Source organism: Syngnathus floridae, chromosome 6, assembly GCF_059516105.1.
Source record: "Syngnathus floridae isolate MCC-2025c chromosome 6, RoL_Sflo_1.0, whole genome shotgun sequence".
NCBI lineage: Eukaryota > Metazoa > Chordata > Actinopteri > Syngnathiformes > Syngnathidae > Syngnathus > Syngnathus floridae.
This window is the reverse complement of record NC_142418.1, coordinates 11249372-11268514: the sequence shown is the minus strand read 5'-3', so window position 1 is coordinate 11268514 and position 19143 is coordinate 11249372. Positions and strand designations below refer to the sequence as shown.

The 19143-nt window shown below is 39.2% G+C and overlaps 2 protein-coding genes across 3 annotated transcripts in view; one reads left to right on the top strand and one right to left on the bottom strand.

Moving 5' to 3' along the window:
* The window catches only part of pamr1b (peptidase domain containing associated with muscle regeneration 1b), a 68818-nt gene that overhangs the window by 25170 nt on the left and 24505 nt on the right, over nucleotides 1–19143 (bottom strand). The gene's annotated exons all lie outside the window — the stretch shown is intronic.
* fjx1 (four-jointed box kinase 1) lies at nucleotides 14035–16228 on the top strand. The gene has a single exon (XM_088377950.1). The coding sequence runs from the start codon at nucleotides 14422–14424 to the stop codon at nucleotides 15652–15654; it is 1233 nt and encodes a 410-aa protein (XP_088234076.1). The 5' UTR covers nucleotides 14035–14421; the 3' UTR covers nucleotides 15655–16228.

Sequence of the window (19143 nt, the reverse complement as noted above, 5' to 3'; positions counted from 1 at the left end):
TTGCATTTGCACGAAATAATCAACAGCATTTTCAGAGTGATTATAAAGTAAATATTTTAACTGTTTATTTAGAGAGTAATTGTTTGCCTTCTGCACTTTGATTGCAGTGGAGAGAATCTCCAGGAGGTACATGACATCTGCCAAAGGCTGTCAGATCTTTCCTTCATTGTGTCATGAAGGTCTGTTGTTCCAACTTGACCACGCTGTTAGCTTGGTCACCTTGCCAGACAAATATATGCCTGCTGATACAATCATCCATCACGCTGATGTAGAAAAGGGATGGGAAGGAATTTCCCATGACCCACAGACCATTTTCATCCTGGGCGGCTTGCTGGACTCTATTGTCATTAGAAACATGTTAGCTATCTCCAAGGTGGCTACAGATAGTCAGAAAAGATATCCTCATCATTTTAATAATTATATTTTTTCATCCAGCAAGCTACAGTGTCCACAATTCTCACACTTTTAGAGAGCATTGTTTGATCAAATGAAAAATCAAAGCAGAAATCCTACAGATATTAAAGAATAACTGTACAGTACACCTAAGATTTTCTAACCAGTGCGTGTTTTTGTCAAAGCAATTATCCCCTGATAATTTTCCAAATTTAAAATGGATTTTGTGCTTGGTGGCTTCCAACAAAAACATACAAAATGACAGAGTGGTTTTAATGTCCAGGGGAAAAAAAATCACACCCTCACATCTCACCTGTCTCTATGGCAATATAATGGACAAAGAACAAACAGTAGACATTCCTCATGTATTCGTTCACCTCAACCTGCTAACACCATTAAATTGGTGGAAACTGTAGCAGGCGACATGAAAGACGCAAGCCTGCTTTTACCCAAACCAGTGATATAGTTTTCCAATAGTAACCATGACTAAGAGCAAAAAATGTAGAATCAGAAGCAGTATGTGCTGCAAAAACTAAGAGTAGTTGTGTTTTCTTTTTTTTTCTTTTTTACAAACACTCAAGACTTCACAGTTTTTTTTCAAATACAAGTATGTGTTGAATAGTTGTCACTGTAAAGCACCTGATGCCATTTTATTTTTCTCGCAGGCAACAGGAGAGTGAATATGAGAATAAAGAGATATTGTTTGAGTCGCTGCTCTTTTTAAATCTTATATAATTTATAACACAAAATGTATTAAAACATCAAGCAGACTCCACCGGAGGAAAGATAAGCATATTCTGCTTTAAAAACATGTTGTTATGATTAACATTTATGTTCAGTTTTCTTTCATAAGGTTGTTCTATTTTATAAAGAAAGGGTCTATTTTCATTTTGTACATTACTGTCCATTACAATCTTCAAATAATTTTCCTTTCTTAAAGAACACATTACATTAAGGTTAGTCACATTTAGACAGAAACATAATACTCATTATGGCTTATATGTAGTATATAGGAAGGACCGTGTCTGGCTTTGATTTGTTCCGACTTATGAATAAGGTCAAATATGTGTCCGACACATTAGCCTGTGTGACCACCCAGTGAAGCAAGCCTCGTGTGCCTTGACTATTTAGGAGAAAGGTATGGATTGCTCATCCCACAGCAAGAAACTCTATCTGGCCACCATGTTTAAAATAAAAAAATCAAGGTAGCATCTCAAGCCTTTTTTTGGTCTTGCATGTATGACCTGATGCAATCCCCCTGTGGTCCCATACAGTGGCCAAAATGTTCCATATGTTATGGCAATAATGATTATGCTGCGCTTTGAATAAATGGTAAATCACTATCCAAAAGTACATGATGTGAAAAATTATCTCCAAGCTTAAATTTGTTACAGATCCAAATGCCAAGTTAACTTCAATGTTAACTGTTTCAATGCTGGTGACTGAAACTGAAATGGAAACTTGAGAAAAGACAAGGATCGCTTGCCTTGAAAGCGCACAAAGATTCGGTAAATAACTCTACTTGGACACCACTGGCCTTCGTAGGAGGATTTCATCAATTTATTATTTAACTCAATCAAATGCAGGAATAGTATTGTATATAATATTGGTAAAGTAATTTCCCCTAGGAAACTTTAAAAAAAAATCAGCAAGGTTACATTCTCATCTCCTTTTACCAAATTAAAGATTGTAAATCTTGAAGACGCCATGTTTATGAGATGACTTTAGATTCTGCTGTGCTCTGTGCTTCTGTGTTTTATGAGTATAACTGCAAACCCTTAGATTGCTGACTAAGCTCCCGACATGAATGATGTCAACACACTGAGAGAATAAGAAAGATGTCATTCTTATAATGGCTATTTCAGACTGAAGCTGAAGAGATGGTCACCGAGGAGAAACATTTCCAACAGGTCCGCCCACAGTTTGCAACATAGTCACTGATATGACACATATCCAGTCCTTGGCCTCTTGTTTATCACCCACTTCCTTCCCTTTATCCTTGTTTATCATAAAATGACTGTTGCTTGGTGATTGAGGCAAATAACAGCACATGGCCAAGGCACCAGACAGCTACTGTATCCTACAATAACAATGTGTTGTTTGTGAACCATGACAACTGGTGGTTTGAAGTGGGTGTCTATTTTTTTATCCTCTTCCTGCCAATATCACCAGGTTGTCAATCCTTTATCATTATTTTCGAAAGTGTTACGTGTGGAGAAAGTGAAATGAGGGAAAATGAGGTACATATAGAAATGGGACAGTTGACATCAATTACCCATTAATCAACTGTAATTGTTAATGGAGTATGCAGACAAGAGTCAATGATCTCAGTGACTTCTTTGTAATTTAGTAAGTGTTGTCTGAGCTATGCTGGATAGAAAATAAAAATTAAGCTTTAATCGACAAGAAGCCACTCAATAAGACCTTGCATGGAAAACAAAACAGGAGTGGAATCAAGCTCTTTAGTCATGTCATCCGACAGGGTGTGCCCCATAGCTTTTTATAGTGTTTCATGGGAGGGTTTTGCTGCTCCCTAGCCACATAACATCTTTCTCTGTGCCTCGATGAATAAACAAACAAACACAAAAAAAACGATACAGTACACACAGGGAAAACATGAATCTAAAGGGACTATGTTGAAATAGTAAGCCGAATTTAGTCATGCTTAGAATATCTAACACTGACCTTGATTAAAAAAAATATATAATATATATATATATATATATATATATATATATATATATATATATATATATATATATATATATATATATATATATATGGCATGCCGTTCAGGAAATTAATATTTGAATATATTGAATGAATCTTGAATATATTGAATGAACTTCGGAATATATTGAATGAACCTTGAATATATTGAATGAACTTCGGAATATATTGAATGAACTTCGGAATATATTGAATGAACCTTGAATATATTGAATGAACTTCGGAATATATTGAATGAATTTCGGAATATATTGAATGAACTTCGGAATATATTGAATGAACCTTGAATATATTGAATGAACCTTGAATATATTGAATGAACTTCGGATTATATTGAATGAACCTTGAATATATTGAATGAACCTTGAATATATTGAATGAACTTCGGAATATATTGAATGAACCTTGAATATATTGAATGAACCTTGAATATATTGAATGAATTTCGGAATATATTGAATGAACTTCAGAATATATTGAATGAACTTCGGAATATATTGAATGAACCTTGAATATATTGAACGAACCTTGAATATATTGAATGAACTTCAGAATTTATTGAATGAATTTCGGAATATATTGAATGAACTTCGGAATATATTGAATGAATTTCGGAATATATTGAATGAAACTTGACTGACGTCATCATTGCCGCCATCTTGCACATGCATTTTGTTGCTGCCGCAATTATGAACCAGTCAGCTCGCAATATCGTGTCAGCTATTCTTAGCAATGATGACATTGTCAATGCACTGGCGAGTGCTTGTACCACCCAAAATCCCCCGGAGACACATGCCCAGCAATATCATGCTTTGGACGAAGAAGTCCAGGCTGCTTTTAATCGGGGCGGTTTAATGTCAGACAATATTTTCACGGACCATATTCACGGCTCAACGTGCGGTTTAAATTAACCCTACCTATTCTTACTTCTTCTGTCTTGGGCCCTTTCTAGTGAACGGGCGTAGATTGTTGTGGGGCACTGCTGTGAGGTCGATGGCAAACTGAGGTTGCGATGATTAACAGAAGCCTGGTCTGTTGTGCGCCCAGGTCTGCCCCGATTAAAAGCAGCCTGGATTTCTTCGTCCAAAGTATTATATTGCTGGGCATGTGTCTCCGGGGGATTTTGGGTGGTACAAGCACTCGCCAGTGCATTGACAATTTCATCATTGCTAAGAATAGCTGACACGATATTGCGAGCTGACTGGTTCATAATTGCGGCAGCAACGAAATGCATGTACAAGATGGCGGCAATGATGACGTCAGTCAAGTTTCATTCAATATATTCCGAAGTTCATTCAATATATTCCGAAGTTCATTCAATATATTCCGAAGTTCATTCAATATATTCAAGGTTCATTCAATATATTCCGAAGTTCATTCAATATATTCCGAAGTTCATTCAATATATTCCGAAGTTCATTCAATATATTCCGAAATTCATTCAATATATTCAAGGTTCATTCAATATATTCCGAAGTTCATTCAATATATTCCGAAGTTCATTCAATATATTCAAGGTTCATTCAATATATTCCGAAGTTCATTCAATATATTCCGAAGTTCATTCAATATATTCCGAAATTCATTCAATATATTCTGAAGTTCATTCAATATATTCAAGGTTCGTTCAATATATTCAAGGTTCATTCAATATATTCCGAAGTTCATTCAATATATTCAAGGTTCATTCAATATATTCCAATGTTCATTCAATATATTCAAGGTTCATTCAATATATTCCAATGTTCATTCAATATATTCAAGGTTCATTCAATATATTCCGAAATTCATTCAATATATTCCGAAATTCATTCAATATATTCAAGGTTCATTCAATATATTCCGAAGTTCATTCAATATATTCAAGGTTCATTCAATATATTCCGAAGTTCATTCAATATATTCAAGGTTCATTCAATATATTCAAGGTTCATTCAATATATTCCGAAGTTCATTCAATATATTCAAGTTTCATTCAATATATTCCGAAGTTCATTCAATATATTCAAGGTTCATTCAATATATTCCGAAGTTCATTCAATATATTCAAGGTTCATTCAATATATTCAAATATTAATTTCCTGAACGGCATGCTATATATATATATATATATATATATATATATATATATATATATATATATATATATATATATATATATATATATATATATATATATATATATATATATATATATATATATATATATATATATATATATATATATATATATATATATATATATAATACTGTTACACTTTTATTTTATGCATGTTTATTCTTTGACTTTATATAGACAGGAGATTTCAGCTTGCAACCCCAATAATTAAAGTATGCACAAAATTTCTTAAATCGCTTTTTAGTGCCTGACAAAATGTTCAACAACTCACTGTGCATTCTTCATCAATATGGTAAATACCCAGCAGATATGCGTGACATGTTTTTCGGATGAACATGATTGTTATTAAAAAGACATAATTCCTATAGTGGATAACAATGCTATCACAGCTACAATATCTGTGTGAGGAAGTAATCATGGGTGAATCTAATGTTCAATTTCCTCCATCAGAAAGGTTTTCAGCTCAGTGTTAGCTCATCAATAGAGGACGCGAGGTTGTATTCATTGATTAATATGTATTCATTGAGTAGTTTCTCTCGAAAATTACAGCAAGCCTACAGACCGGACTACACTTGTCACTCGTTGGCTGCCTAAAGAAAGACATTGGCTGGTTATAGTGTACTGTGATTATGGTGTAGTGACTAGTTTCGATGGCGCTATTAGTGAAGATTAATGATTTTCTGGCATGAGTGCCAACAAATGCCTTTCTTGATTTGAATGACATGTAATAGGTAACCAATAATACAATCATGAATGAATAAATTGTTTTCTAATTGAAATGTACATTATGAACAAATGAAGCTTCATGAAGCACTTGTGATATTTTGACTCTATTAGATGGCACTCTTGGTTTAAAGATGCAGTGGAAATGTAATACATTTTATTCTACTAGTCTTTAACAAAAAAAAAAAACATGAGCACCATCTAGAGGATCACTGTAACCCTCTTGTTGAGCAATTTCTTCGCCATTGCAAATTATAATTATTTTGGTATGAATACTTCAAATCAATAGTGTAAGCAATGTCAATGTTAACATAAGTATACTGTAGATATAATACCTGTTTTTGGAGTTATGTGGGATTTTTAATACATAGTTTATATATTATGTATTTTAAGTATCAAGGTCTCAAGATTCATGTAACTTTCTGAAGTAGAGAAATGGCTTGTGGCAAAACATGGGAAAATGCATGTTTTGGAAAATGAGCTTAAGTATTGATCATACAGAAAACAACAACACCACACAAACTAAAGCAGTGTTTTTCACGAGTGCTAAATATTTTTAAATGGGTTGGATTGGTACAAAAAAAATGATGTACTACAATTGCATAAGTCATTATCGGATCAAATTGAGATATTTGAAAGTACTGAAAATAGTTGCCAGAAATAGCTGCACTCCATGCTCTCGAAGAACAAAAATAAATTCCCCCTGATAACTGCTGGTGTATTTCTCTGTCTAATTTGCATAAACTATCAGCAGTGTACTGCACAGTAGTTATGGTTCCTACATGGACTTTTTTTTTTTTTCACTATTGGTGCATTCATCACATAAGCTTTCCAAGTACAACTACAGAAGCAGTAGTTTGAATAAGTATTCCTGATCATTGAAAATTAGACAAATTTAACAATTGACCCTTGGAAATGTATTGACATTTTCAGTAAAGCCACCACAGAGACTATTTTCAAATAGCCGCGGGTGAAGACTGCGTTTTCAGCTCATGTTAATTAAAGGTCACTTTTAATCAGCAACATGCAGCGATGAAAACGTTCTCGTGAGCACCGTTTAAGATTTTTATGTTGTTTGACTCTCACTCTCTCCCTCTAGAGGGAGTCAGAGACTATAAATCTATACAATGGCCTTCATGGAAACATGAACGGAATCCTAAATAGGCTTGGATAGTAAAGTATGTAGAATCAATGCCTTCACTTTTATCCAACCATGAAGTATTTACAAGAACAAATCCATGCAGATACTGTAAAATGTGTCCAATGGCATGTTGTTGTTGGTATGTTTACTTTTTCCCCTCATCAAGTTGCCAATAAGAGTAGGAAAGCAGAAACAAGGGATTAGAATCTCAGCTAGTAAGAAATATGTAAGGCATTTCTCACTGGACAACAAAGTAGCATATCAAATAGTTTTGATTTCATTTGCTTCTTACTTATATTCCCTGATCTCTGTGAAGGCTGAGTGTTTGATCAATTCTCTCCACCCTCCCTTTATCGGTAAAGAGCCATGTACTGCCTCTACCCACAACGTTCATTTATTAAATTGGACTTGCTTTGCTGTTAATAGGAGTGATCACTCTTCCTTAAACAGCGTAATCTATGTTCTGACAGCCAACAGTGACACAAGTCCCGAGGGGCACAAATCTATCAAAGTGATGTTCCATGCACGAGCAAAGCTTGCAAGTAGAATAACTGCAACACCTACACCAACAGCTAAGGCTTGTTCCACAAGGCCAACACCATAAATGACACATAGCTACCACCCACGAGCCACCTTGAGGGAAATAAAGCGGATTCCAATTGTTCAGCAACCTCGTGTGACAATGTGAAAATACGTCTCGCATGGTGTTTGGAGAATTTGTCGGATTTACTGATATAGCAAGGGAAGTGAAATGTCGATTATGCCACATACTTCAGAGGGATAAATAGTAATCAAGAATGTGGATTCCTGCTTGAGAGAATTTGTTTTACTAAAACAGCTTGTAGAGGCTGTACTAGTACATTTATATTTGTCAAGACTGAAGAGATTAATTTGGTTACGCAGAAGACTTTTACATGAGGTGTGTTTGTTTGCACAACTGTCGTCCCAGCAGGGTGCTGTCAATACTGTCCACCTTTTTGGGTCACAAGGGTCATGCTTGTTTTCCTTAAACATGGCCAATTACTTTCCTCCATCTGTCATCAGGACAGCCATGAAAAATAACAAAAACACACTTGTTTTGCATCTGTATTAGTTTTCATTACAATTTTGCATTTAATGTCTTTGATTAAATTATGCATTGTAAATTTTATCCAACATTACAAGGTGTTTTCTTCTGTCAATATTTTTATACATGTTGTATGCAGTGGAATGTATTGCTCATTTGTTTGTACATTTAATGATTTTACTTCAATTTGTACTTGGTGATTTGTTTGATTTGCTTTTTCAAAGCAGCTGTACGTATGTGCTGCATCATTTATTCCCTACTTTAGTGCGTGAGAACTGGCAAGGGTTATGTCAAGAAGATGTGTGGCTCTTTCTCTCGAACACCCCAGACAGTTCCTTGCCGAACATGGCCACGCTGGAGCCACCTCCTTATTAACCTGATCTAGCTCCATGTACGCATGTTAATGTTTCCTTTTTCCAGAGCTAAAGGATGACAACGACAATAAAGACGTAGACAACATCAAGATGACCGTAATGACAGAGAAGGCGCCCCAGAAGACTTTTTCCAGTAGTGGCCGAGAAGGCTGGGAGAGGGTTTGGAGATTACTTTAAAGGGGAATAGAAAACCTGTAGTGTGATTTAAAATACGTCTTTTACGACATGAGTCCTGGTATTTTTATGACACACCCCACATAAGCATCACGTTTTATTTTGACTACCTGCAATGAAAATATTCAATCATACTACATCTGCAATACTTAATGGTTGCAATTTGGAGATACGGTTAAAAATAAGAGAAAATAGAAAATATACCATGTTCACATACATTGAAGTCCTAGTACTGTTCAAATATTTTAGAAAGCTGAATGGTAATAAAAATTGCAAACAATATCTCTATTTTTTTTTTAAGTGAAGGCAATTTGTAATTTTAGTAATGACACAAAGTTGATGCAAAACTTTGCAGGCCACATAAAATGATGTGATAGGCCGTATCTGGCCCCCGGGCCTTGAGTTTGACACTATGCTCTAGAGTCGTTTAAACGCGAGTGTCGGCACAACACACTGGAGTCTGGAGTCAATAAGTTATTTAACAGGAAGGTAAAGTAGAATAATTCACTGATTTATTTAATAGAGGTTCTGGCATGCAGGTCAGGGGGTGAAATCCAGGAGATTGGACACTGATTCTTTAATCAAGTGGATGGAAGCGACACGCTCTCCTGATTTCTCAAACATGATAGAACCCTCATGTGCATCAGAATGACAATCATCCTCTCTTCGTCAGGTTGTTAACATCACTCGTCAAGTGTTCTTAGTGCCAGATCAAAGCAACAATGATCATCTTGGTTGGGGGGAGTAATGCAGCATTCGGTGACACCTCTATTTTCATTAGCAATCATTGATTGATTGGTCATTAAGCTTAAGTTGGAGGAAATTGGCAAAGACGGGAACCAGAAATTGCACTGAATGGAGAAAAAATGTCCATCTTTTTGATGGCTGTATGCCAAGCGCAGGTCCCTGCAGAGAAAAATCGCTAGATTTTTCTCCGTATTGGGCTGCCTGCTTCATTCTCCTCAGTCGCTCAGAGACTTCAACATCTATTGAGATAGCAGCAGACTGCAGGCTAGTTTTAAGATGACATCAAACACTGCACTGAGAAATAAACAAATATATAACTGACTGGGTAAATTCTGAATTGTTTTTCTCAGTAAATTCAGAACAGTCTAGGCACTGTTCTGCAGTATTAGGTGAAATAAAAACAGTTAAGCGATTCAAGGGTGCAGTGTCATGCAATCTGCAGCCATCTGACATTGACAAAAAGTCAAAGGGTGAGTCTTGACTATTCTTAAACATTGGTGTTTATTGCAACCTAATTAACGACCTGTGGGGAGAGACACTTGATCCGCCTTCAAGGTTGTCCTTATCTCATATCAGTTGGACCTCATTGTCAAGGAATTCTGGACCTCCCTTGTTACGTACATGAAAATGGAACAGAAGCATACAGGCTGCAGACTTACAGGAAACCACATTGCAAAGTAAAAAAAGGAAATGAATACAAAGGTTTAAAAACTACTATATCTCCACATATAAAAACAAAATAATAATTTTGCAAACCGACATGATACATTTTGCATTGTAGGGTTGAGTTAGACCATACTATGTGTCAAATTCAATTGAACGGGGAGGGGGGAACATAAAGCACATTTAAAGTCACATGTTGAACAGACTAACAAAGAAATGTGAAAAGAAACAGACAGGATACAATGTTATTCCCAGATAAGTTCACTTCAACTCAAAATATATTGGTGCCCCAAAACACGTGACCCGACTTGTTTTTCCAGTTACAAGTCGTTGCCCAGCTGATTTTCTTTTGCTTAGACTTGTTTTGACCCTTCAAAACATGTTGCAATTTGACAGATAGAGCACTTCTTCAAAAGAGAGGCCTAAAGCTGTTTACTGCCACCTCCAGTCGAAGTTTATTTTCAAACGAAACATAAAACAGAAGAAATTACAACATTGTCCCACACAACTTTGGCTATGTTTGTGGTAAGACTCTGTGTTATTTACGGTAAAGTTCTGTGGTGCTCAAGCATACTTCAAAGTAGTGAACTACAACTACATTTTGTTAGCCATCCTGTCTTCATTTTAGAATCTGCATTTAAACCTGCAAAAGCGATGTAAAACCAAAAAGAGATTTTTTTTTTTCAAAAACCTTAAAACCTTCTCGACAAGGAATTCATCATATTATTCAAGTTGATTCAGATTAAGGCCCCTCTCACACACGCACACACACACGGACACATAGACAACCTGTCCTCAATCCCAGAATATAAGTAATTGCCAGCCGAGCTCTGTGAAATAATTGTAGCTTTCAACACTAATGGAAAACGTGCACATTCATTATTCAGTCCAGAAGATAAAGCGCTGCAAAGTGTCAGGAGACCGATGACTTATTGCTATGTGTGAAGTAACCTTAGACTATAAAAGAAGTAACACAGTGCGCTCTCTCTTCCTCTGTCCTGATCCCCCAATATGTCTCATGTGCCCTCTTCTGACCATCTGCACAGAGCGGCACCACGCAGAGAACCCGAGCACGCATCGCAGCTGTGGCGTGCTCAGACGGCCGCTGATGGGCTCATTGCGTCTTTGCAGACAGAATGACAGATGTCTTGGGTTCTCGTGTGTCACCGTAGCGCTTGACCACAGGCGAACACCACTATGGAGAGAAGCTAGCCCAGCGCTACGGCTCTCTGGGGAGCTCTGTGGGGTTTTTTATGAGGAAACATGGGGAAAGAATGTGGCAGGAGGGGCCGTTTGCTGACCTGCAAGATAACACCTGGCAAGAAAGAGATAGCTTTGATGTGTGAACATGCCCACACTTGTGCTGAGGGAAAGAGACACCTGAACCTGAGCAGGCTGCAGCTGCACACTGATCCAGTGCATACATGTATACTACGAAAAGGCAACACACATTGGACGGAATTCCAGCAATGCACTTTGGTCTTATTCATTTCCCGTCTGCAGACCCCATGAGGCTTATGGTGATATTTAGCTACTTATTAGGTTCCAAAGTGAAAGCATAACAAATTGTGAAGCAGGATTTTGGAGGGCAGACAAAAAAATGCAATGTACTTAGTTCCAATATGCATAGATTCAAATACTTTACTGACCTTGTCTGTGCCACTTTTTAAGAATGTCTTTTAAAGGAGTCTTGCTGTCTAGTTATCTGGGACGCAGACACATTGAAGACTAATTTAGATGAAACAGCTTTCAACAATAGACTTTGTTTTTGGGAGCCGTGTTAAAAAAAGCACAATTAGCAGAATACTCGAGGTTTCATCACTGAGATTTGAGGACTATTAATGCCACTGTTTTTGCATATATCCATCCATTTTCTGAAACAATTATCCCACATATCCTTTGGACAATTAGAATATTCATTTAAACTGATATGTATGTTTTTTTAATTGCAAAATGAACCCAAAGTACCAGGAACTTTAGTACTCTGAGGCAGACATGCTTAGCATGCAACTTGATTGAAACAGGTAGATTTTCCTGCTTAATTCATATTCCTCAACCACAATATAAATGAAAATGCCATGTTCAGACAATTGGGGACTTGACTTCCCATTTAAAAAAAATGCAACATATGGAAATTATTTGAATTATGAATTAGACACAATACATGTGTTGGGCACCGGATGACTGATCTGTGAAGTATGGCTGGAAACACATACATATGGTCTCTCCTTGGAAACTCAAACCAGCCTGAGACACAGCAACAAAAACAAACAAAAGCTTAGTGCTATTTCACGCACCAAGACTTTCACCTTTGGAGCTTTTCCTGCTTGACGACCAGTTCCTCGCCTTCTGTTCCAACACCCACATAGAGGCAAGAATTACCTCAAAACTGTGAGGTGGTGCTGTGTTAAGGACTTCAGAAGCAAACAGTTTTAAATAATCAAGTGCATATTATTATTCTACTCAAGTGAAGTGTGCTGTTTTAAAATTTGTTCTGATCATAATCTTTAAGGAATTAGGAAAGTACACAAATACAAGCATTATCTTTATCGCAACACTTGCAAAGGTATTAGTACTGTCTGTAACTGTATCGTAGAGCTGGGTGATATGGTCAAAATTTTATATCTCAATATCCCATCAAAGTATGTCAATAACAACATCATGACTATAACCTTGCATGCAAGCAGAATTCTCACTTGTATTTGTTAGTTAACAAAACATGAGAATCCATCTTGCTACTTTTCTCTGGGCCATACCACTGGATGATCGAACCAATTACAAAGTAACAATGTGTTTTGGGTGGCAGGAAAGTAAGCAGACCTCCACAGGTGGATGATGTCATGTTGGCCAGAGGGATCAAATATCTGTAATGTAAGCACTTGAAAACCGCCTTCGCTAAGAGAAGTGTTTGTCTTGGCATGAAGAATACATAAAACAGGTAAGGTGTATTATATTTTTGGTCATTATCTTTTTCCTTGAGGTATTTCAGCGGAAGGCCTGGTACTCTGGAAACACTAACCTAGAGGTGGCATTCATGCAAAGCCAGGGACAATTTATACGGAGGGCTGCAATGGCTCTCAGCATCAATAAAATCTTGATTCGGCAAATGCTTCAGAGTATGATAAAGCCTTTCCTCATGCTACCTTCCAGGTTATTCAAAGGGCTTCAAACACAAGATTATAATGTTCAACAACCTGAAGTCGGTACAAACCTATTATTTGGTGCCAGGCTGCAATTTTGTAATGCTGGTTTAGTGTCACTTGGTGAGGGATGGGCAAGGGAATGACAGGCTTAAACTGCCAAGCCTAAGCTGTTAAATGTTGATGGCCTCACGACTGTCCAACTGATACCTAAAATGACAGAAAATGGAAGTGTGTAGTGGTGACTTCTGGGAAACGTTGACAGTAAATTTCTTTTTATTTTTGCACTGAAGTACATTGAGAGCCTGAACTTTTTTTTTTTTTTTTTTTGCAAATATTGTTGAACTAAAAGCCTTTTTTATACAAGTACCTGTATTTGTACATATGTAAAAATACGTTGATTACTTTTGCTTCCCTGGTGTGTCAAGTCAAGTCAAGTCAAGTCAAGTCAAGTCAAGTCAAGTCAAGTCAAGTCAAGTCAAGTTTATTTATATAGCCCTAAATCTCAAGCAGTCTCAAAGGGCTTCACATATACAGAAGAAATTGACAATTATTCACTGGTGTGGAATAGCCGGACTTTAGGTTAGGGAGATGAGTCATTCTGAAAACTCTTTTGCTGTTTTAAAATGAGAAGAATATGCATGACCCAAAATATAGAAAAGGGATCCCCTCCACTACCACGCAAACAGGGCGCAGAGCGCATGGTGCACTTGCTCCGCTCCTCCCTGCGCCCTCCTCCGCACGAACCTCCCATCAACCCGACAACGGAGTCACGTGATTCACCACCGAGCTTTTCAACAAGCCCACACCGCCACAAATCAAACTCAGCCAACACCAGTTTGCAGAGAGAGTGAGCGAGAGAGAGAGGGAGACGAGCAAGTGAGAGGATGAGAAGCAGTGAGGCGTTCACAGGAAGAGAGCCACTCCATCACCGAAGAGAAACGATGACGAGGGTTCAGTAGAGGACAGATCCAAAATGTCTCCGCTGCGAGGAGGCTCTTGATAAGCGTCTGAGATGAGCGGCACGCCGCTTTGGAGTCTCGTACTCAAGCTGTCCGCTTGCCATTGCGCTCGAGGAGCGCACACGCTTTCGGGCGCCTCAGCTCAGCCGCAGCTTGAATAGAAGTGGATCTTTTGTTGTGCCCTTCGCCATGAGGGTTCTGACATCCAACTTGTTCGCGCTGCTCTTCCTGGGCGCATTTGCGGGGGTTTTCTACGTGTGGAGCTCGCTCGAGGACCGCTTGGAGCGACACAAACGAGGCTTTGCAGTGCCGGGCGTCGGGTCGTTCTTCCCCAAACTCCCCGTGGATCTTTCCGCTAAAACTTTCCGCACTCTGCTTGCTGTCCCAGCAGCACAAAAAATCCAACTCAAGGCTCACAACGAGACCTCAGTAATTCGCCAAGACCACGTGAATGGGAATTCACGGGGAGGGTCAGACAAACTGGACCCCCCCGTGGAGGATGGCATATTTTGGAGCGCCTGGCTGGAAGATCTACTGCCGGTGGGATTCACAGAAGGATACGCCAGGGCTTGGCGAGACAGGGCGAGGGCAGCACGGGTCGTGAAGCTGGAGCCAGGATGCGGCAGGATATCTAATCAGCTCGCCACTTTCGCGGATGGCTCCAAAGCGTGTGTGCGCTACGGGATCAACGCGGATCAGGTGCAAGGTGAAACTTTGACCTATTACCTTGCTTGCTTGCTGGGCATCACCAACGTGCCCCCTCTGGTGCTGTCCCAGCTGAACACCTTCAGTGAACAATGGGGGATGGTGAAGACGCACCTAGGTGAACTACAATGGAGCGACCACGCCGTGGTTTCTCTCACTGAGTGGGTTTCCAACCTGAGCGGGGTGGTCACACCTGCTCCGCTACGCCAGGAGAGCAGCGGGCTGCACCCCAAGCTTCTAAACAAGACAACGGAGGAGCTCGTAGATCTCATGCAGTGGAGCGACCTGATCATATTTGACTACATGACGGCCAACTTTGACCGGCTGGTGAGCAATCTTTTCAGCCTGCAATGGGACGCGCACGTCATGGAAAGGGACACCAACAATCTCCTGAAAACGCCCCGCGGAGACCTGGTTTTTATAGACAACGAAGCCGGGTTAGTGCACGGCTTCCGGGTGTTAAACATGTGGGAGCAATATCACCAGACTGTGCTGGGCTCCGTGTGCGTGTTCAGGAAGAGGACCGCGCAGCGCGTGGCCGAGCTCCACCAGCGCAGAGATGCCAGGACAAGGCTGCTGGAGCTCTATAGAGACAGCGAGCCATTGTCAGCCAAAATGGGTTTCCTTTCAGACGAGCACGCCGCTGTCCTCCAGGACAGGATAGACAGAGTATACAAACACATTCTAGACTGCAAAGAGAAGAACGGCCAGCTATGAGCATCCACGATGGACTCAGTGGCCCAAAGATGCAAAACAGACAGTTTTGTCTGGAATATGCAACTGAACTACCTCTTATGGATGAAATGTGACGCCTACTTTATCACTATTTGTGCCAGCTTAATCCCTGCTGATTTATCTCACACTATGAATCGCGCTTTGTACACTCTCTTGATTAGGATAACATGTGACGATTATAACAGTGACTGCATGGGGTAACATATAGCCCCTCATGCTCTATGTGTGTTTGGATTATTGCCGTATGGTCTTTAATCCAGATCAAATAAACTCCCGAGCCTTACTGTTTACAATTCAATATTTCATACTTTATTTCTGTTAACATCTGGTCGCTTTTATAGAAAATCTTTTTGCACAGTCAGCTGCCGTACAGGAAGCTGGCACTTGTATTTTTCTTTTAATTCAGCCTTAAAAGTGTAGTATTGTACATGTTGTAAATATTGCTCACCAACTTGTATTAGCAAGTCAGAGGTCCACTAATTTAATGTGCATTGTAACATTCCGAAATACCTTGCCCCACCCCCTCCTTTTAAATATACTCTAATTTATGTTAAAACATTGTATGCCGTTTAACCGTTATTGTGGTCTGTCAAACGTTTAGCAGCCTGCAAGCCGCTGTGCCGATCATTACAGTGCTTTCATTGTGGTGGATAAATGCGTGATACTGGCATGAATGTTCCCTCTGAGCCGTCCTGTCAGCCAAAGGCACGCTACCACGGGAAAATGCTAATCCTTTATAATCTTACCAGGAATTATGAAGGAGGAGACAAGTGACATAATTCGATGCATTTTCAAAAGGATTTGCTGTTTCCCAACTAAATTGAAATTAGTTTTCATCTCTTCTTCCACGCCGATCAAAGGGCTTCATCAAATAGCTTCGTCTGTTCAGTTAAAGAGTAAAAAACATCTCCTTGAGAGACTATACTGTGCCGAGAGGATAATTAATTAATGCTTTTTCTCTCCGAGGAGGGCTTTCTTTATCATTTTTCAAAGATTGAATTTGAACTGTGGAATGTGTTCAAAGCACGAGTGCACGGGTTTTTATTTGACCGTTTTAAAAGAGCTCTTTCTTTATTAGTTCCATAACAGATTGGACTTCTCTGATCTTTCGAGCGAAAACCAACGATATATGTTTGGAAAGTCCTATTTTCAGCTGCTTGCTCTTCTGCAGCTGGTCTCTTTTACTACTTCTGTATATTCAGCCAACTCACTCCACAGCGCATCACTATTTGCGCATCTCGCGGCATGATAAGTTTTGCGTGCATTATTTCAAACGGTGGCTACTTATCCGTTTATCAATGCTTGACGCACGTGCAAGTCATTTTATGGTTTTGCCTGGTAGGTCACAATGGCAGTGATGTAGTGTACAAGGTTAAACGGGTATAACAATCTCATCCAGTGCAACCACCTGCTTCAGCAGCTTAGTAGATCAATATGTGCTCAAAGTGTGGGGAAAGGAGGTCATGGTAATGGGTTGGTAAATATGTCGACTTGAATTTCATTGGGGCAAGTATTACGTGTACTGTGCATACAGCTGGGCACCATCTAAGCCTGCCTGTTCTTGCGGAAAGAGATTTACGACGGGTTGCAGACACCAGGGATTAAACAATGTTGAACTGTGGTCTGCATGTGTAAACCAGACTCACGAGTCCCCTGCTTTTTATGCCTTTCACGATTTTCCTCAGATTTTGTCCTTTGAGCTTTTAATCAATTGTTTACAATACTGTACCTATTTGGTAGCGAAAACAACTAATGAGCAAAATTTTTGCAATTTTTTTTTTTTAAAATTTAGCCTATTTGTAAATCACACATCGCCCCCAGTTTAAACGCCCAATTTATTCTCTTCCTGCGACACTGCAATGAATGAAACTTTTCCTATAGCTCATGGCACAAAAGCAGTACGTGGGACTTAATTACACCCTTAGTGTGCTGTGGGTCTCCTCACATGTGGTACTTTTGTGTGTGCATGCGTGTGTGTTTGTGTACGTGTACAAAGAGCCGCCAGCTCAGACAGTCATGCATCCTGAAGCCCGCAGCAGGCCTCAGCGCAGATCTGCAGGTACTTCAAGTGATCTTCCACTTTATTGTGCTCATTGCAAACATTCCAGAGGAGCAGAGGGAGGATCATCTCCATGGACACGCACACACACGCAGCAATTTCTCCAGCAGGAAAATGAAACAGGAACCAGCTGTGTACACAGACTGTCTTTAATGTTGAAAGCTTGAACCCTGATCACTTTTCTTCTCACTTATATGAATCCCACGAGAATACGATTGAGTCGGATAGTAATTTTCAGAACACCGATTTTTTTACATAACATTTTAGATTAAAAAATAAAAAGGTAAAATAATATGTAGGTGCTTTGCCATTAAATGACTAACGGAGCAACCCCTCCTTTCCCAGTCGGCTCGCCATGTGTGTGGATAGACATAACTGGCATTCTTTCAAGGCTACATAGTGCAGGGGACTTCCTGCGCATGGCTGAATGATTTCATTATAAAACACAGCACATCGGGAGGAGAGTCACTTAGTCACAGTTGAATGGATACCGTCCATAAAGGGTCAATCGTGGGGGGGCTGGTGCACCGACTCAAGGGGCTCTCACATTGTGGGACGGACATCCAGGCGCTGGTGCGCTGGGAGTGCTGGCACAAAGCCTGACTGTGTTCAAACCAGGGGCACAAACATAAGGTCAGGACCTTTAGATTTTGTTCCTCAAGAAAGACACAAGTTGGAGTCAGACAAGTGAACAACCCATTCTTCTGCTAAACAACAAAAAAGTACATGTGAATTACAAATGTTTTAATTATTCTTGTTATTTTAGAAATGCAGAAAATTCTGCTCAACATTTCATTACATATCGGGAGTTTAAGAATGAGTATGAATGTTTTTTCTATGTGTGCCCTGCGATCGGCTGGCGGTCAATTCAGAAGGCCTCCTGCCCAAAGACAGCCGGGATAGGCTCCAACATGCCCGCGAGCTCGAGAGGATGAGCGATTCAGAAAATGGGAAGCTTAAGAATCATCTTAAAGCAGGACAGACTCAAATGTATTCCTCTAACGCTTGTGCAGTTTAGTTTTGCAATTTTCTGATCATTGAAGAATGCTGCGTGTCGGAGCAAACACAAAAACAGCTGTTGTCCAATCTTTAAGTGATGGAAGGAAAACAAGGAAAACATTGCTCCCTACTTATCCTTCTCGCATCAATTTGTTATCACAGTTGAATAGGCCTCAACTTTATTGCTTTGTTGTAAACTTCACAAACCGCTGAAACAGTTACTTTGATATTTCTACTCATATTGTATCCTGCAATGTGTACAAGTAGGCAAATATCCTTGTCCTGTAATCACAATAAAATCTGTTATAACCTCATTTGAGGTTGTCTCTTTTTTCCCTTCATAAGATTTACTTCATGGTAGTCTTTGCACAAAATAAATCCAGATTAATTTCAATTACATCTTATTTGTTATG